General features: G+C 44.5%; 1 protein-coding gene across 1 annotated transcript in view; it reads left to right on the top strand.

Moving 5' to 3' along the window:
• LMCD1 (LIM and cysteine rich domains 1) overlaps positions 1-25,714 on the top strand; it is a 67,190-nt gene that overhangs the window by 20,623 nt on the left and 20,853 nt on the right. Inside the window, exons 2-3 of the mRNA XM_003894145.4 lie at positions 11,242-11,330; positions 15,715-15,970. Coding sequence (XP_003894194.1) covers positions 11,242-11,330; positions 15,715-15,970 — 345 coding nt within the window. The remainder of the gene's footprint in view (positions 1-11,241; positions 11,331-15,714; positions 15,971-25,714) is intronic.

Here is a 25,714-nt window from a genome sequence, read left to right as displayed (position 1 = left end):
GCTGCTGTGGGAGTCACAGGAGCAACAGTTCCCTTTCAACAGTTCCCCAAAGGGTCTGGGACTACCATGCTTCGCTCCAGCCTCTCACATGCTCCAGCTTGGCACATTGGGCTTCTGTGAATTTATTCCTCATTTGTGACCACCCTGATTTTAACTTAATCTCACCCATTAGACATGACATGTTGAGAGAGAGGGACATTAAGGAGAACATGGTATATTTTGCCCCAAACCCAAATTTTCCCTAGAGTTGAACCTGGAAAAACTAATCCTGAGAGGGGGAAAAAAAGGAATGATCGAACAATTTAATTGATGTTTAAAAATTAAAAATTAAAGAGAATATATCATTTGACATAGAGAGTGAAAACTATTCTTTCATTCAGCATTTGCTTAAAACTTTATTTGGGACACCAGAAACTCCTGACATCACGAGATAAATCCATCTGACTCTTCCAATTACAACCAGTCCGTGAGATAAATTTAACACACACAAACCATGTAATAGGAAATATCATGGAATCTTTACCCTGAAGTGCTGCTGATTCAGGCACTTCTGCCATCAATTCATTATCCACCAATTGTGTTCTCATTCTGTTGCTTTAAATAGTATTGATTTTTAAAAACAAAACAAAACAAAAGTTTCCATCCCTAGAATTCTAAGTACTAGATCAGTAGGACTCATCTCAAATTGTTTAGTCTGTGCATTTTTATCTTCATTACACAATTCAGGAAAAGAGTCCCTAAATTAAAGGGATTTCTTCACATTTGTGCTTGTCCAGACAGAGGAATAGGAATGCCTAAGGAGCAACCCTGGAATAGAAATGGTAGATCTGAACACACACACACACAAACACTCACACACATACACACGCGCACACATGCACAAGCACACACAGCTCCCTAAAGAGCATCTGTCATATGACCCCTAATACAGATGAGGTCTTTGTTGCTGTCTGTGTGAAACTCACTGTGGTTTTAGGATGCACTTTATCCAAGTTGTTTTTTTGGTTGATTTCTGCCATAAAAGTGGGCTGCAAGTCTCACTCTTTCATATCATACTTGGGAAGACAGGATTCTCTTGGCCACAGCCTAAAGCCATAGCGTGGGGCTTCCCAAAGCTTGGGGAGATGAGTGAGCAAGAAGCCAAAGGATAAACACGGAGCAGCAGTTCTGCTTTAAGATTGGAGGGAGCAAGATGGGGAACATTTGTTTTACATTACAACAGAAAAAATAGAGATTATGGAATAGGATGCAAAAAGTCACCCTGATGTTTAAGAGCAAATAGACTGGAAAGAGTCATTGTTCCCCTTCCCTCAGCATCCCTGGCTTTCCAACCCCCTGGCCTTCTCCTCTGGTGACACACAGGACCTGTCTCAGGAAGAGAGGTCAGGCAGAGGATTTACTTTCAGGAAGGGCAACAAATGTAGGCTTTAAGTTATGGACAGGCAGTGATCATATTGGTAAGTATGTTGATTCCATTACTCTGTTAAGATTGTGTAACCCTGTTTTGGCAAGTCCTTGCTTCAATTCTTGGAAGCTTCAAACAATGGAAGAAGTCCAGACCCTTGTCAAGACCCCAGTATTCCTTTTTTTTTAACTTTTAATTTTTGTGGGTACATAGTAGGTATAGACCCCAGGATTCTTAAGTGGGAAAGTGAAAAAAGCCTTCCCTGCCAGGCCACTCCCCAGAAAATCATACTTCTTAAGGAAAAAAAAAAAAAAGACTTCCCGTGCAGCTTGCAACCATTTGAGTGTTGTACATTCCCAGGTTGGGCCCCTTCATCTAGTGGAATTCCTCAGTCCAAGCTTCCACCTGGAGTTGGGGAGGGTTTGGGGACCACCCCTCACCTCAGGCGGGGCAGAGAATCTCAGTATCCATGAGCGCCCCAGAGAGGAGTCAGCCAGCCAGTGAAATTTAGAGGAAGAGGAAGGGCTGTGGTTTCCCTTCGGTCTGGTTAAGAGAATGACTGCATTTGGCACCAGAACCTGTGGGGCAGGCTTGTGCCAGGGCTGATGCTGAAATGACAACAACAAAAGCCAGACTTGCTATAAAAAACTTTCCTTGTAAGGAATGGTGGTCCACAAGCTGAGTATGAAAAGAGAATTTTTTTCAGCTTTATTGAGGTATAACTGACAAATAAAAATTGTATGTCTTTAAGAGGTACAACTTGATGGATTTGTGTTGTTTTTGTTGTTGAGACAGGGCCTCCCTCTGTCATCCAGGTTGGATGCAGTGGCACGATCACAGACCACTACAACCTCAACCTCCTGGGCTCAAGCAGTCCTCCCACCTCAGCCTCCTGAGTAGCTGGGACCACAGAAGTGAACCACCACACTCAGCTTAATTGTTTAATTTTCTGTAGAGATGAGGTGTCACTATGTTGCCCAGACTGGTCTCAAACTCCTGGGCTCAAGCAATCCCCCCAGCTTGGCCTGCCAAAGTGCTAAGATTATAGGTGTGAGCCACTGAGCCTAGCCCAAATTAATGTTTTGATATTCATATACATTGTGAACTAATCAAACTAATTTTTTTACATGGTGAGAATACTTAAAATCTACTCTGTTAGCAAATTTCAAGTATAGAATACAGTATTGTTAACTGTAGTCATGATGCTTTACATTAGATCTCCCGAAGTTACTCAATCTGCCTAACTGAAACTTTGTACCCTTTGACCAACATCCCCCCATTTCTCTCAGTCCTCAGCCCCTGGCAACCAAAATTCTCTTCTGTGTTTCCATGAGTTTGACTATTTTAGATTCCACTTCTAAATGAGTTCATTATTTGTCTTTCTGTGCCTGACTTATTTCACGTAGTATAATGTCCTCGAGTTCATCCCTGTTGTCACGAATGGCATTATTCTTGTTCCTTTTTGAGGCTGAATATTATTCCATTGTGTGTGTGTGTTTGTGTGTGTGTATGTGGGGGTGTGTGCCACATTTTCTTTTTCCATTTATTTGTTGACAGACACTTAGGTGGTTTCCATATCTTGGCTATTGTGAGTAGCACTGCAGTGAACTTGGGAATGTAGATATCTCTTTGAGATACTGATTTCATTTCCTTTGGGTATATATCCAGATGTGGGATTTCTGGATTGTATGGAAGTTCTACTTTTAATTTTTTGAGGAACCTCATACTGTTTTCTATAATGGCTGTACCAATTTACATTCCTCCCAACAGTGTGCGAAGGTCCAGGAAGGGAGATTATTAAACCAATGAGCTGAGAGCCTGAAAGTCCATGTGGGAACAGTTGAAGTTACAATGGTGAGATCAAATGATTCCCAAACTTGTCTGAACATTGGCATCCCCTGGGAACTTCCAGAAATACTGATGCCTGTAATCAACCCCCAGAGATTGTGGCAAAATTGGCCTGGAGTGCAGCCCAAGTTTTGGAAGCATTAAAAGATCCCCAGGAGAGTTTAATGTTGCAGACAAGTTAGGGAACCACTGTTGTAGCCTCTCGATACTCAAAGTGTGGTCCCTGGGACAGCAGAAATGGCTTCTCCTGGGAGGTGGGTAGAACTATATGTCAGGCTTGCCCCAGACTTGCTGAACCAGAGTGTACATTTGAGCTAGATCCCAGGTGATTTTATGCTAATTAGAGTGTTTACTTAATTTGAGGAGCACTGCCCTCCTCACACACCCAGACCAGGCAAAATCCCCTGCTAAAGGACAATCTCATGGCACACTGTTTCTCCTTCCTAGCACTGATTGCATTTGTAATTTTACATTTGTGTGAGTTGAGAAAAACCTGTGAGGGCCCCAAAATATCTGGAAGAGGCTTTTTGGCATGGAACTGTAGTGCATGGGTTAAATTAAAATGTGGATCTGGAATTCAGATACCTGTGTCCAAATCTAAGCTCTAGCACTTTAAATTGACCCCTTTGAGCCACACTTAACTAGAGAGACTGGATTTCCCAGGCTTTTCTGGTTTCTATACTAAAAATTTCTACATCCTAGGCACCAAACAGTCTAGTGCAAACCAGGACAGTTACCCTTCAGTTAACTCATATACAACCTAGAAGCACTAACAATATATCAGTGGTCTCAAACTTTAATTGTTTATCAAAATCACCTGGAGGACTTGAACAGCGCTGTCTGGGCCCCACCTGCAGAATGTTTGATTTCCTAGGTCTGGGGTGAGGTCTGGGAATTTGCAGTGCTCACAGGTTCACTGCTGCTGTGCTGCTGTGCTGCTGTGCTGCTGCTTGGGGACCACACCTTGAGAACCACTGCAACATACCTGCCTTATAGAGTTGTAAGATTTGCACAAGGTCAGGCTTAGCACAGTGCCTGGAAAACCACATATTCTAGTCCTTTTACAGCTACTATTATTCCTTTTGATTATGGAAAAGATGGGACTAAAGATGGACCCTAAGGAGTGAGCAGGTTTGAAACTCTCTGAGGTTGAGATGAGCATGAGCAAAATCCCAGAGTTTGTGTGGATTTAGTTCTGCAAGAGGCTCAGGTGGTTGGAAAGAGAATCTGGGTGGAAAACAGTAAATAATATGGAAATAGAGACAAATCTGAATAGGTGAGGTGGGCCACATTGTGGAAGCCCCATGACATCTAACATCCAGCAACTAACATCCAGCAACCTTTATTCATTTAAAAGTGATTCAGCATAACTTCAAAATGAGACAGTCTCTAGTATCCTTAATACAGACGGAGTTATGAAGAGTTGGGAATAAACCCAGAAATGAATTGCTTCTTGATTAGCATGGATTTTGCTTCTATTTTTTAAGTGAGAACAGTTTCTAGGTAGTCGTTTTCAACATGTAGTCCCCTAAGCTACTGTCCTTCCAGGCATCTGCACAACTTGGGTCCCAATGTGAGCTCCAGCTCCTAGATCTGGTCCTCAGCACATGCAGTCTCTGGCCTTTCAGGCTTCCAGGGAGGCAGCAGACAAACTAAGTGAAGTCAATATCCTGTCACTTTTCTCCCACAAACTTTGCCCGAGGTTCTGATTCACTTTCTCCTCTGGCCATTGACTCCCCACCTGCACTTGAAGTCTATTTGTTGCCTTGGACATCTACATTTTAGTTTATTGAACAGAACAGGAGCAAGTGGTAGAAAGCCTGGGACCAAGGTGAATGTGTCTAACCTTTGTCCTGCTACTCTCAGCCCAAACCTTTCCAGCACCCCTCACCCCTGCAGACACACTGTCCCTCCTTTTTGAACCCAACTGGTCCAATGCCCAGAGTCAGAGCTAGACTCCTAGAAGTGCTGTCTGGGGTCTGGAGACTCCCGGGACAGTAAGAAGTCATGAGTTCTGGGTTGCAATAATATGTGCGTAAATTACATTCTTAGGAGCAAATTCTGTCAGTTCTAGGGGCTTTTCTCATGAGCAAAATGTAAAATACCTACTTCCTAAGATCATTGTGAAAAGCAACTGAGATAAGGGATGTGAATATACTTTGTAAACTGTAAAGTGCTGTGTCCTTGGTGGAAAGTGCGATAGCCAATTGGATAAGAGCACAATTCTGATGTGAGGCCTGCCTGGTTTCACATCCTGGCTCCACCACTTACTAGCTGTTGAATCTTGAAGAAGAGCTTAACCTCTCTGGGCCTCAATTTCCTTATCTGAAAATGAGGCTAATGAAATTATCTCATAAAGTTGTCAAGAAGCTTAAATGAAATGTCATAAAATGTTTGGCATGCGCCTGGCACATAGGAAGTACACAATAAATGTTGACTATGATCATGATCACTGGGAAAGATAAAACACTTTTGATTAAAGGCCAGTATAGGAAAAGGTAGACTTAGGATACCCCACCACCACTGCCTTCAAAGGAGCTCCAGTGGAGACCATCTGGATGGGCAAGTTGCTTCTCCACTCTCAGACTCAAGGTCATTCATCATCTGTTGACTGGGAATAATGACGATAATAATTATACTTCAATGGGAAGTCATATTATTAAATAAGAGAATTACTAAGTAAAATCACTGTGTAAACTCTAAAGCCGTTATTATTGGGGTTGTTCATGGTGGTAGAGTAGTTTCAGGGTCATATTTTTAAATACAATTCCAGTCCCTTCCCAGAGCTTCCCATAATTGTATTCCACCCAACCCATCTCACTCCATTTTCTCTCCTGGAACCCCTAGGGGAGGGTTTGTTTTAAATAACAAGTCATGTTGACCAATAATCTTTAATAACATTTATACTTATAGAACTTAACCAGTAAAAGACAAGTCTGCTTTGAATAGAATTTTGTGTCAATTTGGAACGTACCACCTCAGAAAGCAAACCTGTGGGTAATCATTAGAGCATGTGATAGTACTAAGATACAACTTTCAAAAAGGTAGAATCACGACTTTTGTGCAAATATGAAGTGAAATTTAACAAAGATTGTGTTCTAAGGAACCTGTATGATGTTTAGGCCAGTTTAAAAAGCTCTCGAAGAGTTAGGTATTTATAGGTAATTTAATGTTAGGACAAGATTGATGGGTTAGTTACAAAACTGGTTAATGTCTTCAAGAACAGTAAACTATAACATTTGGGGTTATCTTTTTTGAAAGGACAGAAATTGTTTGTATCTCTATTGGATCAAGATCTGCAAGTTAACATGTTACTTCACCAAGTCTCAGAGCTGAGCAAAGTAAATTTCTCTAATCCTATGGGGATGAGGAGAGCCAGTGTCATGTTGCCTCCATATGGCATTGAAAGGATGTGCCACTCACCTTTCTGCCTTACGTCTGAGTTTTAAATACTTTTCTGGGGGGCTAGGGGGACAGGATGGAGTTCAGTGCATGGTCATAGCTCACTGCAGCCTTAAACTGCTGGGCTCAAACTATCCTCCAGCCTCAGCCTCTCAAGTAAGCTGGAACTACAGGTGCATACTACCACACCTAGTTTGTTTTGTTTTGTTTTGTTTTCTTGTAGGGATGGGGGGTCTCACTGTGTTGCACAGGCTGGTCTCGAGCTCCTGGCCTCAAGCAATCCCCCTGCCTCAGCCTCCCAGAGTGCTGGGATTACAGGAATGAGCCACCACATCTAATTATTTTTTTAACAATGGTAAATGCTTATTTCAATTTACTGCCTTTTAATGTTACATGCTGCTTACAACAGCCCTATTCAGACAAAGAAAGGGCAGGGATAATTCATTTTTCAGAGGAGGAAACTGAGTTACTCCATGAGGAAGAAGCTGAGCTGGAAGGAGAACCCCCATTTTCTAATTCCAAATCCCATGCTCATCCCTAAATTCCCAATTGCATTTTCTCTTTTACGTTCCTCTTCCTCTCAACCCTACGTTGTTCTTGGTGACATTTTTTTCCCTCTAAGACTTCCCTTGGGATTCACCTGAAGGCAAATGCTTGAGAGTTGCCCCTGCTCCTTGCGTCCCCAGGGGTCTCCTGGTCTGATCTAAGTCCTTTTAAGTCCCTGCCACCATTCAGTTTCACAATAATATCAGATGAACCACATCCTACTAACCCGAGCCAAATAAAATCGTCAAAACATTTCTTCCTCTTCTCGGGAGAAAGGACAGATTAGATGCTGCATTCCAAGAAACCTTTTTTTAAGTGATGGTTTCTTTTAAACTCTTCTATTCTCAGCTACTGTGAGACACTGTGCCGTCTTTCAAGAGACAGAGCCCACATCAGAAAAATCTACTGTTTATAAACCGGAGTATCTCACTTGGAACTGTGGCTGACTGATGTTTTCCCCTCCTCAGTAAACAAGATCGTTCTCTCTGTGTTGAAGATAGTGGGGTCTGTCTGGCTTCTGGATGAATGGCATGCAGTAGACAAATGACTATTTATTACATTAAACAGTCAGCCAGGAAACTAGCTGCAAGTGTGGCCTGATGACCTGAATCAATTTCTTCCTTGCAAGGCCATTTATTTTTCTCTCCCACATACTTCTGTTGCCATGGAAACCGTCCCACTAGCCAGTGGAGACCAGGGCCAACTCTCTACTTCCCGAACCTCCATTTAGTTTAGCGTTCTTGCCCAACTAGGCCAGACTGCCTGCGTCTTCACTTGCCTGACTGCATGGGGCTTTCTTTGTGCTTGTTGAGATTTTAACGTCGATTCTCTTCAGGTGATGGGTAGCAGAGCACCGCAAGGGCAAAGGGCTAGGGATGGCCTCGCTTAATGAATTAATCATTAAGTATGGGACATGTGTGAGCTTATTTTGTTTTTACGTTTTGTAGGAAAACCTAGTCAGAGAGGCAACTCTTTCTACATGTCATGAAGGTAGGGAATAAGAAAGTACAGAGGATGTGTATTTAGAAAAAATAGTTCCTCTGAAGTCCCCTAGCATTTTGAAGCTAGAAAAAAAAAATGCGTTGAGAACATCTAATTCAGGGTCTCTCAAACTTTTTTTCACAAGATGTAATTAATGACAACAACGACAAAGAACGCTCAGTGCCTAATAAGTGTGTGCCAAGCCCTTTTCAGGCAGCATCCCATTTAACCTCTTGGTAACCCTGCAAGGCAGGTTGCATTCTTGTTATCCCCATGACGCAGGTCAGGGTCAGGAGCCTGGAACTCAACAAGCCTACTTGCCCAAGTACAGCAGAGGAAAGGGGAAAAACTGGCACTAAAACCCAGGACTAAAGCCTGGGTCTCCAAACCCAAAACATCTGCTTGCTCTCTACCTCACTTCTTGCTTCTAGCGTAGGCTGGCCTGTTAAAGGCTCGGGAGCCTCTACACATCCATTGCCTGCCATTTGTATTTGATCAGGTAATTCCCTCTCCCACTCCCAACCAGGAACCACTTTGTAACATCTCACCAAGTGAGGATCCTGCAGAACAGAATGTGGGCAACCCCAGTGCAGGCAAGTTCCTTATTTTTCAGAGGAGATGCTTTAGGCTGGGCAAGGAAATGACTCGTCTCCAGTTACACAGCTAATAAATGCCAGAGTTGGCACCCAAAGGCCAGACCCCTGCATCACCAGCCAGTGCTCTGCTCTGCCCTGCTATGCTACCTACGTCACTATTTCTAAATCAAACTCTGAGTTTGCAGGCAGATTGCAGCTCCACTCTCCAAGCCAAGCATCAGAACTAATCCCCTTGTAGAATGAGGGTTAAATCAGCCTCTCATTAGAAGAACAATAAAGCTGAAGTGTGCAGGGTGCTTTGCCACTTGGAAATGCTTCCACCTACCTCTCCAGTTTCCAGCCCTCTGAGTATATCTGAAATGGTCCAACAATAAAGCCTTATTCACAAGTTGTATATCTCCCAAAATAAACTTTGAATGCCTCCAATTTTAAGTGTGTAAAGATCACTACATTTCAACTAGGAGAACTGAAGGTGTCAAGAAGGAGAGGTGGAAATGAGCAAGGTTATATGCCAGTGGCTTTAGGGAGCAAAGTCCTGCCTGTGAATGAAAGCTCTCCAGCTTAGGAGAATGAGTTAGCAGTGGGTGTTGTCTTAATTTTCACTTTTCACATGACTCTAGCATTGAATAGGCCTAAATGTAAACATGCTTCCCTCCACACTCCACATATGTGCAACATGGCTCTCACTCCCTGAAGCTGTAAATATGTACTGAACAAAATGACAGAGTGTGTGGGGACATGGTGTAAACAGCAGTGACCAAATAGAAGGCAGGGAGGGAGGCATTATTGCAGGAAGATTTGGTACAGAAGAGAAGTATTGTGAAGGACAGTTGTCTCTTTCCATATGTCTGAATTCTACCACTGGCAATGAGGATGGCTTCACAAGTTTCACTGCTTGTTTTTTTTTTCCCCCTCTTAAATGCCAAGAGAGTACACTAGTAGCATCCAAAGGACATGCTCAGATTGTATGCCCTACTCATACCTTTTTTACCTTGCACATTTTCTTCCTTCTGCTAGGCGTCTCCTTCCCCTTTTCTGTCTGTCCATCTTGCACAGCCCAAATCCAAAGTCACCTCCTCTAAGAAGAAGTAATCTGCTCTAATAAACTCATATTTCCCATATGAGTTTATTAGCACCTGCCTTTGTGCTTCTAAAATCTGTGGCAAAATAAGAACAGTTACCATTTCTAGTGCCTAATGTGGTCCTGTATGTTACATATATTATCTCTGTACCCATTTGGCAGGTAAGGAAACTGAGGCTCAGTATGTCCAAGGCCATGCAGCCAATAAGTTGAAAAGCTCAATTTGGAATCCAAGTCTCTCAAACTCCAAAATCCGTGCCTTTTTTACTACACAACAGGCAGCTTCCTTTACCTCAGACTTGCCCCTTACAGGAGCAGGAGATGAATGTGTTTTTCTCTCCATATCCGCCTAGCTAACCGTGAGTTCCACTAGGGCACACCTGAGTCTTATATTGTATTCCTGTGTCTGGTACATAGTAGATGCTAAATAAATGGTATGTTTGTTGGATAAGAAGCTTATCCCTTTACATTACTAGTTGATTGAGCCCTGCTTCTGGTGAAATCATAATAAAGTACATCCCTGTACCAAGTCGTCCCCACCCCAACCCCAGTGGAGAGCTGGGTAAGTTTCTCAGCCAGCAGATCCATATTACTAACCCACTTCTTCTCCAATGTTAATGTAATGAAGATCTCCTGGGAATTTTGTTAAGGTACAGATTCTGATTCAAACCGGCTGGAGTGGGGTCTAATGGTCTGTATTTCTGGCAAGCTCCCAGGTGATGCTTCTGGTTCGAAGATGCCATTTGGGTCTAAACACCTCAGCAGCAGGAGCCAATGCACTTTTGGTACCTTTGGCTGGTAACAAGTAATAAAACCTGTCTCATGCATTGTTCTCCTTCCAAAGGACATTTTAAGTGTTCATGTGATTTTTCAATGTTTTAGCAAAATATTTAAGTTATGCTTGGAGCTATAAACATTTGGCAGCATGCACGTTTGTTTGTGCCTGTAGCTTTGGTTTAATCACATTCTATCAATAAATCACAAATAAATGAGGGAGAGGAGACACTCATTGGAGATTCCATTCCAGTGACAAGTGAGAGTGGGTGAGGGTGGGGGATGGAACAGATAGATGGTCACTCACAGCAGGGCGTTTCCAACCAGTCTTGCTGTTTTGAAACAGCACTGGAGGCTGGGAAAGAACCCCCATTGCATTCTTATTGGGAAGAGCCCCACCCTTCCACACTTGCCTACCCTCTGGCCCCATTCCATGTTCCCGTTTGGTCTTCTCAGTTCCTGGTAAACAGTTTGTGATGGCTTATTGATCTCAAGCCCTTTGAACCCCACACAGTCCCTTTGCCAGCATGCCAAGTCTTTTAGAGGTCAAGCATCTCCGGTCCAAGATGTTTGGAAGGAAAACACCCTCTTTTCTGTTCCTTTTCCAGATGTCCCTGGGCCAGCTGCAGTCAGCAAGAGGTGTGGCATGTTTGGGATGCAAGGGGACATGTTCGGGCTTCGAGCCACATTCATGGAGGTAACAGATTTTGTCAGGAGGGTCCCTATCTGCCTTTGTTACTTGGCTGTCCTCTCGGGGAACCCTGGTTGCTTTCTTCGCTGAGACTGCTTTGGTTGTATGCGTTGTCAGGGAAGGATGGCTGCAGAGGGAAGGCACTCCTGCTTGGTCCAATTCAGAAACATGAAAAAAGTCCTTGGGGGAGGGTGGCGGGGGGAGTAAAGATGTGAAGAAGGAGTTTAGCGCTTCCTAAACCATTTCAAGGTAGAGTCCACCAAGCCCAGCCCAGCAAGAACTGCTCTGGAAAGACCCAGGCAGAGGTTAGCTGGTCCCTTGTGCATTTGGGGTATGCCTTAAGGTTTGGTGGATGGGATTGATCTCCCCGCACTGCACTAACATCGCTGTTGATGGGTTTTGGTCTAGAGTGACCCCTGGGACAGAAAGAGAGGTCATTCTGTCCACAGTACTTAAAAACCAGGACCTGGTATTCATATCCGCACGGGAGGACCATAAGATCCAGCTGGAGTTGGATTTGCAGATGTTGTCTTTCTTTTTTTCCACTGATGATTCTGAGGACAAGAGTGAGGCTGCCACACTGCACAGTCCCTGGGCAGCACTCATGTCAGCATGTATGTGGACAGCACCTCTAGAGTTGTGCAGGGAATAGACTGTGAGACTGTCCCTGCAGCCTTGGGAGAGGAAAGTTAAGTTCTGTGGAGCACATAGCAAAGAAAGAGTTTTTATCATCACTGCTGTAGTGTTGCCTTGGGCCCTCAGTGGGGGAACAAAGTTTGGAAGGTGTTTTCGCAGCAGTACTGACTTCCATTATGAGATGGGAATTATAAAAATAACTACTTACTCATGAACCGAATGAAATCTTTTTTATTTAAATGTTGAAATAAACCAAAGCGGTAGGTATTAGGTATCTCCATTTCGTTGATCAGGACACTGAAGGCAGGCAATGGGGTGACAACTACCAAACGGCAGGATTTGAACTCAGATCTGCGTGAATCCCAATCCCATGCTCCTAACCATTCTGCAGTACACTGGGCTATGAGCTTTCAGAGCAGAACTGTGTTCCCTGACTCCATTCCCTGACAGTTCCCAACCTCAGAGGAGCTCGCATCGTCTTCTGGTTGCTAGGGACCTTCAAGGTCATGTAACTCAGGCTTCTATCCCCTGCAAATAATCCATCTATAATTTAAACACTCCTAGGAGGATTTCTCCGCATTTCTGTTTTGGCCATTTGAGCTCTTTCCGGCCTGGAAAAGTCGACTTCCTTATCATTTCAACCCCACTGGTCCTGAATCTTCCCTTAGAATCTCAGAGCAGCGTGGATTCCTCCTCAGCAATTTGAAGACAGCTAGGATGTCTCCTTTTAGACTTCTTGAGTCAGGAGAAAATGTTATCTAAATGCACTCACCGAGTCAATTAAATCGGTTTCCCCTTCTCTCAAGGATCACAATCCTGTGCTGCCTGCTGTCAAACATCTGAAAATGGTCGTTTGGTAGATTTTTTTCTGGTTTTCCAGTTGTTTAGGAAGAGAGGACAATTCTGGACCCTGTTTCTCATGGCTACAAGCAGAAGTCTCTTAGTATTGTTTTAATCCCTCCATTTCCTTGTCGTCGTACAAATGATTTGAACATCAAGTGAAGAAATACAGATTGAAGCTTATAGGTCCTGCATATCAAGTGTCCTTGGTTTGAAGAATCCAAATAGGGACTTGGTTTGAAGAATCCAAATAGGGACTTAAATTAGACTCAAATTGAAGCAGTAACATCACAGAAGCTTAGGAGGGAAATCCTGTTAAACTTTTTAAAACTCTCAATTGTTTGAAAGACCTTTAAATGACCAAAGTGCCAGCCAACCTGGTTTAATAGGAAAGTCCATCAACTAATCGTCACAGGACAGAATTCAGTCTCAGGTTACCAATGACAGATTGCAGAAATGACCGTTTTAATACCGTTGAGGATATTCTGGGGTGTGCCTGTGTCTTCTACAATCTGGGCACCTGGAAAGAGTGGGATGGGGTGAGAGGGGTGTATTCCTCATGTGTAAAGTCCCAGAAATGTGCCTGGCCACATGAAGAGTGTGAATAAAAGGGGAAATTGTGTCGACACAGTTTCAAAGAACATCTCAGATCTGTTAACTTTTTTTTTTTTGTTTTGAAATGTTTTGCATTCCCAGCCTCTCTAATTAGCATCCTGAAATTCCACATTAACCGAAAAAGCTATGGGCAGCCTCCTCATCTAGTTCTATTTATGGAAACTATTGGGGAGGTCAGAAGGTCAGATGGGACACTGAAGAGTCAGGTTCCTCCGTGTCCCTCCATGCCAGGATTTCCTTCACTTTCTGCCTCTTCCTCCTCCTTCCACTTCCAGCCCTGCTGTTCTCACTCCCCACCTGTCAACCCCTGATACTGCCTAGTGCCTGACTTCTTAAAGAAGCAGGTTCCTTGTGCCTGGCTCTGAAAAGGGATAAGCAAGAGAATATTACTGATGGTGAATAAAATGCAAAACAAAACCACCCATTTTTATTTTTATTTATTTAATTTTTTTTGAGAAGGAAAACCTCATTTATTCCCTGCAGCACCCTTAGGGTCATTTTCTCTTTTTTGCTGCTGGAATGCATCCTTGAGATTGTCAGTTTTAACATTTCTCAAATTGCAGCCCACTGAATGTGAACTTGTACTGCAAGCTTCTCCAGTAGCATTCAAAATGTCATGCTGCACATCACCGTATCAAAGTCAAGGAGTAGCTTTGCACTAAAGAGAGGTGTTTAACCTCCCTTAGCCCACTGTTTTCCAAACTCATGACCACTAAGCACCAAGCCTTTTTCTATGTACCACATAATAATCTCCCAAAGAACTGGCCTAGGCCAGTAGAACTACCCCCAGATTATAGGCAACTCTCTTCTGCCCCGAACATATTGTACTTTATATAGTTTCCATCTGATTGTCTCTCCCTCCCCCATCCCAACTGTAAGCTCCTTAAAGGTCACAACAAGGCCTTCTTTTCATATTCAGTGAGGAGTTCCCAGTCTCTTAGCACAATTGACATTTTGGGCCTCATAACTCTTTGTTGTTGGAGCTGTTCTGTGGAATGTAGAATGTTTAGCAGCATCCCTGGCCTCTACCCACCAGACACCAATAGCACTCCCCTACCCCACTGGGACAATTGAAAATGTCTTCAGACATTGCTAATTCTGTCCCGAGGGACAGAATTGACCTTAGTTGAGCACCATTAATGCAGACCATCAAGGTATGCCCCCACTAGCCCCACAATCAACATTTGTGATATTCGATCAGACGTATTTACTTCCTGAGTATAGGAGGGAAAAGGAGGGTTCCCTCAGCTTTGCCGATCATTCAGCTGCAGTGACCTCCCTTGCTGGGCCTACCTCATCCCTGCAGTTGGCCTTGACATTGCTCACTTTACTTAACAAGCTCTCAAGTTGCATGCAGAAGAGCATCTGAGAGCCAGCACAGCCTGCCCATGGTGACAGGCTGGAAAGGGAGGGGAGCAATTTTCCTCTCACGCCATGAAACTCTGGATTTCTAAACCTTAACAGCATGACACCAAGTAGCCACACATTTTTTTTTATTATCAAAGAGAACCATGAGGCTTTTTAGTAAACCTGAACCCTCCCCAGGATGTGTTTCCTTCTCCTTACAAAGCCTTCCCAACAAACATCCATCTCCCCAGCCAGAGGGATTTTCTCAGCTCTCTCCCTGCTGGGTCCTGTTCACAAATTTCTTGAAGAAAATGTTTACTGCATTCTAACGTCAGTATTTATGCTAAAGAGTTTAAAAGTTGCTGAAGCTCCGAGGCTATGATCTTGGGAAACAATTTTAATAATTCTTTAGAGCAGGAGTTAGCAAACTTTTTTTGTAAAGGGCCAGAAAGTAAGTACATATTTTAGGCTTTGTGAGCCAGGCGCTCTCTGTTGTAACTACTAACTCTGCTGTTGTTGCCCCTGATCAACCACTGACAATATGTAAATGAATGGGAATGGCTATATTCCAATAAAACTTTATTTACAAGAGCAGGTTGTGGGCCAGGTTTAGGCTATGGGCCACACAGACTCCAGCCCAGCTTTAGAGCATCTCTGATGAACAAATCGGACTTTGCCATGGCAACCAGCAGGAGTGAAAACATGCCACTCTTTTTACCAGCGAAAGTTGTATCCTACATTCCTCACTGATAGATTAATATAAACACTGTCATTTCCCAAATGCAAATCCCAATTCCAAAGGCCTTTTAGTCTCAGGTTACCATTTGTCTGCTGCTAACCTTTCCAACTTAAAGTTTTAGCTTGCTTTTAAAAGGGTAGATGCTGCTAGCAAAAGAATCTGCCTCTTCTTTCTGGAAGTTAATCTCACTCATCTCCATCCACCCACCCCCAGGAAAATATGCAAGTCTTGCAAATGCAGCCAAGAGGACCACTGCCTAACCTCCGACCTAGAAGATGATCGGAAAATTGGCCGCTTGCTGATGGACTCCAAGTATTCCACCCTCACTGCTCGGGTGAAAGGTGGGGACGGCATCCGGATTTATAAGAGGAACCGGATGATCATGACCAACCCTATTGCCACTGGGAAAGATCCCACTTTTGACACCATCACCTACGAGTGGGCTCCCCCTGGAGTCACCCAGAAACTGGTAAGAGAGCTTCCCCAACTAAGCAGTTGTTTTCCTATCCTTATAAATACTAGCTACGTCAAGTGTTTCTGAACTTCAAACATGGGGTGGCAAGAGATCAAGGTCACAAAAATGACAGGAGTGGCTGTGGTTTTAGCCCTGCCCTTATATCATGTGATGTTGAAATGAAGACTATCTGGGCCTCAGTTTTCCTTATCCATGAAATGGGTAGAGGTATTCATATGGACCCTAAGAGGCCTTGCAGCTCTAGTACAGGGGCAATCATTGTTCCATTTGGGCTCCTTACTTCCGAACAGGAGATAGTTTTTCACTCAAAATTCTGAGTGCTTGTCTCCATCTGCAAGATATTCATTTTCCCTCAAAAGAGCCTGGGATATGCCCTTTGCAAACCTGTAGGAGAGCTGAGAAACAGTTCTCTCTTCTGCCTAAACACTGAAACCTATTGGTCTTAGAAGGGAGAAACAAACTGGTTTTATACAACCTTGAACAAAAGCAACCAGAGAAATCTCAGGTAAATGATCAGAGAAACCCTGAGGAAGGCAGAAAGGACACAGGTCCAGAGAGAGCAAGTGACTCACACAAGGTTACACCCTAGCTGCTCACTGGAATCCCCAGGACCTGCAGAAGGTCTCCATACCCAAGTCTCATCCCAGACTACTGAGTCAGAAGCTCCAGACTACAGAATCCAAATCATCAGATGTGACCATTTTAAATGACTCCCCATGCAGCCACCTTCAAGATCCAATGCACCGGATCGGGGCTCCTATAATCTCAACATGTGTAGATATCACCTGGGGAGCTCATCAAAATGCATCCAGCAGGTTCAGGGCCATCCTGAGATATGACACGCCTGTCACACTCCCAGGTGATGTTGATGCTACTGGTCCCCAGAACCCCACACATGGAGTAACAAGAGGCTAGATGATTTCTATAAGTTAATACAATTTGTAGGAGGTTCAACAGTTTTAAAAATGCAAGCATGGCATTTAACTGAATATTTGCTGGAAGAAGAGGAGTGCCTTTGGAGCCCTTCATGGCCCTACCCTTCAGGCTCTTCCATGGCTCCCATCACTGTGCTCGCACTCCCAACATCTCAACACCTTATGGCACTCCAACTTCCTGCTTCCAGTGTTAGAACACACCAAGCTCCTGCCCTCCTTGGGGCTTTCGCACTTCCTGATCCTTTTTTTGAAAAGTTCTTTCCTTGCTCTTCCTAAATAGTCCTTCCCCAGATATTCAGTTTACAATAGATGTTCCCTGCCATCCTATCACATTTTTTCTTTCTTTTGGTTTCTTTAACAACTTTTATTGCAAGTAGATTATCTTTTTTCTGTGCCTAGATATGAAGGCAGACACCCTGTCTGTCCTGTAAACTGTAACATCCCTGCACCCAGCACAGTGCAGGGTGCAGGATAGGTGTGACGAGTGTTAGTGCAATGTTACCTTTTAGGCCAGAGATGCTCCAAGTGTGGGCTGTGGACTGGAGCTGTTCCACACAGTCTTTGTGACCTAGACCCAATGTGAGAATATATGTTGGGAAAATGTTACAGCAGTTTGACATACAACTGTGTGATGGGATGAGAACTCATACCATTGAACAGAATTCCACGTGGTAAGACTCACACTGAAATCTCATGGGGCATGTGCTACATTCTAATCACATGAGAGAGACCACAAATCACTCTGCAATAAGTGAAAAACAAACAAACCTTGATCCTTCACCATATGGAGTTTGAGACGCACAGTTCTAAGCTGTTGCCTTAAGGAGGGAAAATCTCTTCCAGATAAAGTGAAGAGAGGCTAAGATTTTTTTCTTGATCTGTACTTTTTGAAAAGCAAAAGCACATTTTAAAAGAACACTTCAGCATCCATGAACTCAATCACCCTGTAAGGCAGAGTTGTTTTACATGTAAGGAAACACAGAATGGTTAATTGGCCTTCAAAAGTTTTTAGCGCTAGACAGGAGCTGGTCCCGGGCCACAGAGCGTGGCCACAGAACAACAGCAGAGCCAGGACATGCCCGGTAGTTCAGAGCTCAGGTCTCCCTCCAGCTCCAGGTCTGGGTAAGCTATCAAACAGGTCTCCAGGATGTCGGTGGAAACTAAAGCAAGCAGCTCATGAAAGAGCCGTCTACAGGCGTCAGGGACCGGCTGGTGAAAACCCCAAACACGTTGACCCCAGACTAATCAGGGGAAGGTATCGTCAGGCAGTGATTAATGCTGGCTCCTAAAACCACATAGCTATAAAGAACCCCTCTGTCTGCTCTGCATCTGGGCGTCCAGGGCAAGTCACATTTCTGAGATTGGACAACTCACCCTTCCCACTGACCTTCCTGACTTTTTTTTAAATTACTGAATGATCAAGACTGATTATATTTTGGGAATGGGACTGAATTTTGCTATGTCTCATCCTTTGCAACCAGAAAGAAAGCCTGAGCAATTCTTAAGCCTTCAAATGCTGATAACAATAAGCCTAATTGTGGATATTTGTTAAGTATTTACTGTCTACCAGCCACTATACTAGGAACTATCCATGCACAATCTCATCTAACTTTCCAGCACTGTTAGAAGTATACGCTCATTACCCTCATCTACAAAGAAGGAAACTGAGGCTCAGCGAGAGGATGCAGCGATGCAGCTAGCCAAATGTCCCACAGCCGATTTAAGTGACAGAGCCAGGTCTTGAACTCAGGCCACCCTGACTCCAAAGTTTGGGCTCTTCCCTACCAATCCAGGCGAGGCCAGGCGACCTGGCAGGTGGGAGGGGAGGCAGGAAGGAGCAGATACCCTGGGTTAGCATTTTCAGGGAAGGCGATCATGAAGAGGAAGCAGCTTAAGTGTGGCTTTGAAAGCTAGCCAGGATTTGGGGGAAGGAAAGAGGGAGAAGACAAAGGAAACCAGCATCCACTGAACATTTGTATATGTATCTCATGAACATCTCACCACTCCCTATTTGCTGAGTATGTTACAGGCCCATTTTACAGAGGAGCAAACAGAGGCCCATGAGGAGCCAATGCAGGGGTGGCACTTACTCATACCGCGCCCTCTGCTTCCACACCCATGGCAGGCATTGCTTATCAGTCAGAGTACTGTTTCCCATTGACTCCTTATCGGCCTTCAGGATCCTTCTTCACACAGCACTCTAGGTCACCACTATGGGCTGGGGTTGACTTGTCAGATGAAGCCCATTTACTGTTCTTGGCTGCCAGCGGAAGAATCAGAAAGAGAAGAATCAGAACAGAGTCTCCAGATTCCAGATCCCATGTGTGTTTCACTGCCTAATCCAGGGTATAGGAGTTCCTTCCCTTCCACTTTGCTTTGCATTTTTAGTTTCTTTCCTGATACAGTCAGATTCTTGGAACCTCTCCACTCAATATGTCCCAGCCAGGTTGCAGAACACCAAATAACTCAGAAAGGTCCTCAGGGGGCCAGGTACAGTGGCTCACACCTGTAATCCCAGCACTTTGGGAGGCCGAGGTGGGTGGATCACCTGAGGTCAGGAGTTTGAGACCAGCCTGACCAACATGGTGAAACCCTGCCTCTACTAAAAATACAAAATTAGCCGGGTGTTGTAGCAGGCATCTGTAATCCCAGCTACTCAGGAAGCTGAGGCTGGATAATCGCTTGAACCCAGGAGGTGGAGGTTGCAGTGAGCCGAGATTGTGCCACTGCACTCCAGCCTGGGCAACAAGAGCAAAACTCCATCTCAGAAAAAAAGAAAAATAAAGAAAGGTCCTCAGGAAAAACATAAAACCTAAACCAACCTTCCCAACTGGTCTGAGAAAACGCCTCCTGCTAAAGGTTATGGGAACGTGATTTAGCTCCTATGACATAGTCAGGTGTCAGAGGTAGATAACGTGACATAGTTGGTTATCAGAGAGATACCTGGGAGATTCTGTTTCAGAGTCAGAGCAGTGCCAGGTGGTTGACTCTGGCCCAAACCTCTGTCCCTGTCATTCCCTTCCCAAGTCCATGCCAGTCAATCGTAGTTGCTTGGAGGGCTGTGTTAAGAGGGATTCTGAGGTCTTGATTAGCAGCGTTTATGAATAGGGAGCAGTGGTGGAAGTCTCAGACCAGCCAGGCAAGGCCAGGCATCTTAAATACACACCAGTGGCAGCTGGATGTGGTAGCATTGACAATGCAAAGACAGAGAGGCTGGAGCCTTTTTTTTTTTTTTTTTTTTTTCCGAGACTGAGTCTTCCTCTGTCACAGTGGCAGGATCTGATCTCACTACAACCTCTGCCTCCTGGGTTCAAGCGATTCTTGTGCCTCAGCTTCCCAAGTAGCTGGGACTATATGCCCAGCTAATTTTTTTTTAAGTAAAGATGGGGTTTTACCATGTTGGCCAAGCTGGCCTCAAACTCCTGACCTCAAGCAATCTGCCCCCTTCGGCTTCCCAAAGTGCTTGGATTACAGGCATGAGCCACCATGCCCAGCCCCAGCTGGAGCTTGAGCTGCAAAAGGATCACTGGGTCCTTGGGAAGGGAAACTCCCTTTCTCCAAGGCTCCAGCCAGGAAGCACATTACCCCTGCAGCCACAGACACCCAAAGCCAGTGCAGAGCCGTGAAAGGACACCATGAACGCAGGGGTCAGCTAACATCTGGCTGATTCCACACGCAGATGCTGCCCCAGGATCCCTAGCACACCAATGATTGTAAAGTTCACAAGAAAAGGATGCAGGTCCTGGAATCCCAGAGAAACAGACACATCCAGGGAATGGGGGATCCTGTTACCACTTGATGCTTACACAGCCCGCTCACTCTGAAGTGATGACTAAAGGAAATGCCTCCAGAGATTGGGGAACATTTTTCCTCTTGGAAAATCATCCATCTTCTGGAGAGGCAGCAGAGAAGGGCTTGAGACCCATGCTGCTGGGTTCAAAGCTGTCTCTATCACATACTAGCTGTGTGACCTTGGGGAGGTTACTTAACTTCTCTGTCCTCTGTTTTCCAAGAGGTAACATTAGTACCTTCCTGCTAGGATTGTTGTGAGAATTAAATAGGTTAACGTGTGTGAAGCACTTGGCAGAGTGCCTGGAGCATAGCAAGCCCTCCCTGAGTTGGCTGCTCCTATCATCCCTTCAACTGCTGAACCTGGGGAAGTCAGCAGTCTTCCCAGGAGGGGCAGTTACTCTCCCATGAGCCGAATCAGCCTGCACGGGGCTGCTTCAGCACTTGGTGTGAGAAAGATGCTAGTCAGGCCTGATCCCCACGCTAGCAGAGTGAGCCAATCTCTTGTTTCCACTTCTCCAAAATCCTTCTTTAGATTCTGGAAGCAGGGGCAGACCCTGGGCAAGAAATAGGAAGGGGACAGTGTGAGCAAATTTGCCACCCAAGGCTACACACTAACACATCTCTGCAGGGCCCTGTGCCTGCCCCAGCCTGTTGGCTGTCCGGCTGCCACTTCCCACTGTCTCTGATGGTCACATCCTCTTTCCCCACTCACTGCTCCCAGAGAAGCCCCAACCCTGGGATGCCCTGTGTCAGAGCCACCCAGGAGAAACTTTTAAACTGCAGATAGATGGATGGATGGATGGATGGATGGATGGATGGATGGATGATGGATGGATGATGGATGGATGGATAGATGGATGGATGGATGGATGGATGGATGGATGGATGGATGGATGGATGGATGGATTTTGAGACATGTTACCCAGGCTAGACTGCGGTGGTGTGATCATAGCTCACTATAACCTTGAGCTCCTGGACTCAAGCGATCCTCCCACCTCAGCCACTGAAGTAGTCAGGTCTACAGGCATGTGCCACCACACCTGGCTGATTTTTTAGTATTTTGTAGAGATGAGGTCTCTCTGTGTTTCCCAGGCTGGCCTCAAGCAATCCTCCTGTGTCGGCCTTGGAAATGCTGGGATTACAGGCGTGTGCCACCACTCCTGGCTTAAAGTGCTCATTTCTAGGCCTCTCCAGACCTCCTAAATCAGAACCTAAGGATAGACCCAGAAAACTTTTCACAAGTCTCCCAGTGGTTCTTATGCACCCTAAGGTTTGAGATTCTTCAGACCTACCTGGCTGACATATTTGTGTTAGAAACCATCTGTAATTTCATACTGATCAAGAAAGAAACTACCAGACAACCCAGTCTCCTAAGACGGGGTCAGGACGAAGCCCTTTCCAGATGTTTCTGCAGCTGTGTGATGCACAGGGGCTTCTGCTCGTCCATGTGGTTTGTGGACTATCTTGGCCTCTTTGACAGGAATCCACCGTCTCCTTCCCCTTTTCCGAGCTATAAATCTGGGTTGGTGATATTGCTCTTCTCTCTCTCTTGGTTGTGGTGACTATTGAGTGAGATTGCCAGGGATTTCTCACAATGGTCAGAACCCTAGGGATTACACAATCTACCCTGAACTTTGTAGATGAGGAAACTGAGGCCCAGGAGATACTTTCTTGGTCTGACACAGAGCAGCAGGAGGACTGGACCTAAAACCCTGACTTCCTGACACTCTACCACCCAGGTCATCTCTTCTGTCTGAGAAAGCACCTTGAAAAGCATTCAGAAGTATGCAGACATACCTGGGATTAGCTGGGTATGCTATGAGCCTACGGTGCCAGAAGGTGTCTCAGACAGGTATCCTCTGGGATCTAGGGCAGAGCCACCAATGGGGCATCTGCAGCCGTCCCTCAATTTGAGTCCCACAGAAGCTCAGGTCACCTGTCTCTCCCTTTTCTATGCTGTTTCCCAGAATTTATTTACTTTGAATCCCAGCAGGTACCAAGCCCTAGACTTGTACTGCCCCACCCCACAACAACCCTAGCTTCCTCACCACTGCTCCCTAAAATCAGACAGCAACAGGGTCTGTACAATATGCATTTCAGCATGAATTTCCGTGTTCACTCCCCCAATTCCCAAATGAGTCCAGCCCCAACTGATAAGCTATGGGCCAGATGGGTTCTAAGAGGCTGAACCTAGCAGCGGCCACCTAGGTGATGGGAATCAGGAGACCGGGTGCTAAGGTTCAGAGTCAGGGTCAGGCATGGAAATGGAAAGTGGTTGTCCAGGATGAACAATTTGCCTCTCACAGTTTCTCAGGCTGTGGCCCTGACCTATATCTTCCCCTAATCTCTCCGTCCCTGGGACTCACCCAAGTATAAGAGTTCTGTTCAATAAAAACAAATATATAAATGAGGCCAAATTGGACAGTTACTTGTGAATACATTAATATTCAGACAGTTACCAGTCATATGATGTGGAAATGTTATTGACCTGAGACTTTGTCGATTCTACTATTAGAAGTTGCCTTTACATATTTTTTAATTAATAAACCATGAAATACCTTATGTCAATAATGATTTAATTATACTTTTCTAAGAAAAAGCAATTTTAAACAAGGTTGACTTTTTTTTTTATTAGGAATATTTCCCAGGAGGTAAATGAAGTAAAAATATTCAGTTTTGAGAGAAACAAAATTCATATTACAAAAACAGGAAATCTAAAATGAACATCTACTTAAATTACACCATTCTGATCAAGAATGTTAATCTCTGACTATAACTTGGAGCAGAGTAAGAGCTCATTTAGGCCTCTCTCAGGTGTTAGCAAAATTCATATTTCTTCCTTGAGAATTCTTAAGTTTTGCAAAAGCCTGAAGCAGCTGGGAATCATCCTCCGGCCTTTCCTCAGATATCTGTCCAGTGCTTGAGAATCCCAGTTGTTTATCTCACTCATTTTTTTTGTTTGCCAGTATTTTATTGAAACAGTAGTTCAGGTAAGGTCCAGGAGCCAACTTCTTGCATCAGAGTTACCAGGATTCTTGTTTAAAATGCAGATTCCTGTACCCCACACCTAACCTACTGGAGGGAGATCTTGACTGGGGCTTGGTGCCTGGGAATCTGCATGTTAGTAATTTTTCACAGGGTTATTGTACACTGTGTCCATTGAGAGACACTACTTTGACATATGTAGCTGGTGAATCTGACTGTAATCAGAGATTTGAAAAGAGAAAAGCCACAGATAGAAAAGCAAAGAGGGCCAAGTGCGGTGGCTCACGCCTGTAATCCCAGCATTTTGGGAGGCTGAGGCAGGTGGATCACCTAAGGTCGGGAGTTGGAGTTGGAGACCAAGTTGGCCAACATGGCGAAACCCCATCTCTACTAAAAATACAAAAATTGGCCAGGTGTAGTGGCTCACGCCTGTAATGCCAGCCACTTAGGAGGCAGAGGCAGGATAATCGCTTGAAGCAAGGAGGTAGAGGTTGCAGTGAGCTGAGATCACGCCATTGCACTCCAGCCTGGGCGATAGAGCAAGACTCTGTCTCAAAAAAACAAAAGCAAATAAAAACAACAACAACAAAAAAAGAAAAAGAGAAGAGAAAGTCAGTAGCATGTAGATCGGGGTGTCCAATCCTTTGGCTTCTCTGGAAGAAGAATTGACTTGGGCCATACATAAAATACACTATCACTAAGGATAGCTGATGAGCTTAAAAAAAAAAATCACAGAAAAATATCATAATGTTTTAAGAAAGTTTACAAATTTTTTACGAATTTCTGTTGGGCCACATTCAAAGCTGTCCTGGGCCATATGTGGCCCATGGGCCATGGTTGGACCAGCTTGGTAGGTCCTACGGTTCTGTTAAGTAATCCTACAGCCACCCTAGGATTTACAAGCCTCATTTTTACAGCTGAAGAACCTGTGCAGAGAGTCGGCATGACATGGCCACAGTCACACCGCTGGGATACCTACAACCAGGATTTCAGTTCAGGACAAGCTGATTCCAGAGCCTTTGCTCTTGCTACTGCAGTAGAAGGGACATGGCCTGCCCTCAGGGAGTGGACAGTCCCGCTAGAGGGTCAGCTGAAATACACTAGGAATGGTTAAGGACTAGGGAGAGATCAAAGCATACAGTGCTGCTTGTAAGAACAGGAAAGACAAGAGAGGGCTTTTCCTTCTGGGGGCAGGGGGAGTTGTAAGTCCATGAGTGAAGGTAGAAATCAAGCCCATCAATTGTGGGGCCAGTGAGAAGAGAGTGCCGAGTGGGACACAGGTTTCGTGAAGGCAGCCAGCTGGCATTACTTGTCATTATACTGTAAGAGTTTTATCAACTGGCTACTGTCTAGCAAATGATACTAGAGAATAGATTTAAAAACAGCAACTTCTCTTTGGGGATAGAGGCAAACTAGTAAATGTAATTATTACTATTAATTGAAAGTCAGAGAACAAAGCAAAATGAGCTTTATTCAAATTCTGATGGAAAACCTAGCCCATGAGTAAATGTAGACTCCTTTCTCTTTCCAGTGCCGTCCAAAATTGAAAACTACAGTGTTCCTTGGAGAATAAATGATAAAATAATGATTATTATTAGCAAGTAGAGAGCTAGCTACTTAACGAACAGAGCACACATTAGCAGATGCAAACAAGTGTCTCTTTCTCACACTCAAGATTGTTGCCTGTCCCACACCATGACATGGGCTGGCGCGGTCACAGGAGAAACAGAACCCACTGACCAAGGACTCATTTTAAGTGGTACACACACACAGAAAATAGCATTTAAGTACATTAAGTACAACCCTGCTTATTATTTGTTCCAAGCAGAAAGAAGACTGGGTGCCCTTATTTAATAAATATACATAGGAAATAGTCTGGAAGGACAGACACAAAGTTGTTGGTAAGCTGTTACCATGAGCCAATAAGGTGTAAGTTTTTAAAATCCTTTTTAAAACAAAGGACAGTCATACACCACTTAATGCTGGGGTTTCGTTCTGAGAAATGTGTCCTGAGGTGATGTTGTCT

The sequence above is a fragment of the Papio anubis genome, chromosome 2 (assembly GCF_008728515.1).
Source record: "Papio anubis isolate 15944 chromosome 2, Panubis1.0, whole genome shotgun sequence".
Classification (NCBI taxonomy): Eukaryota; Metazoa; Chordata; class Mammalia; order Primates; family Cercopithecidae; genus Papio; species Papio anubis.
Note: the sequence above shows the minus strand (reverse complement) of the source record. Positions and strands in the feature narration are given on the sequence as shown.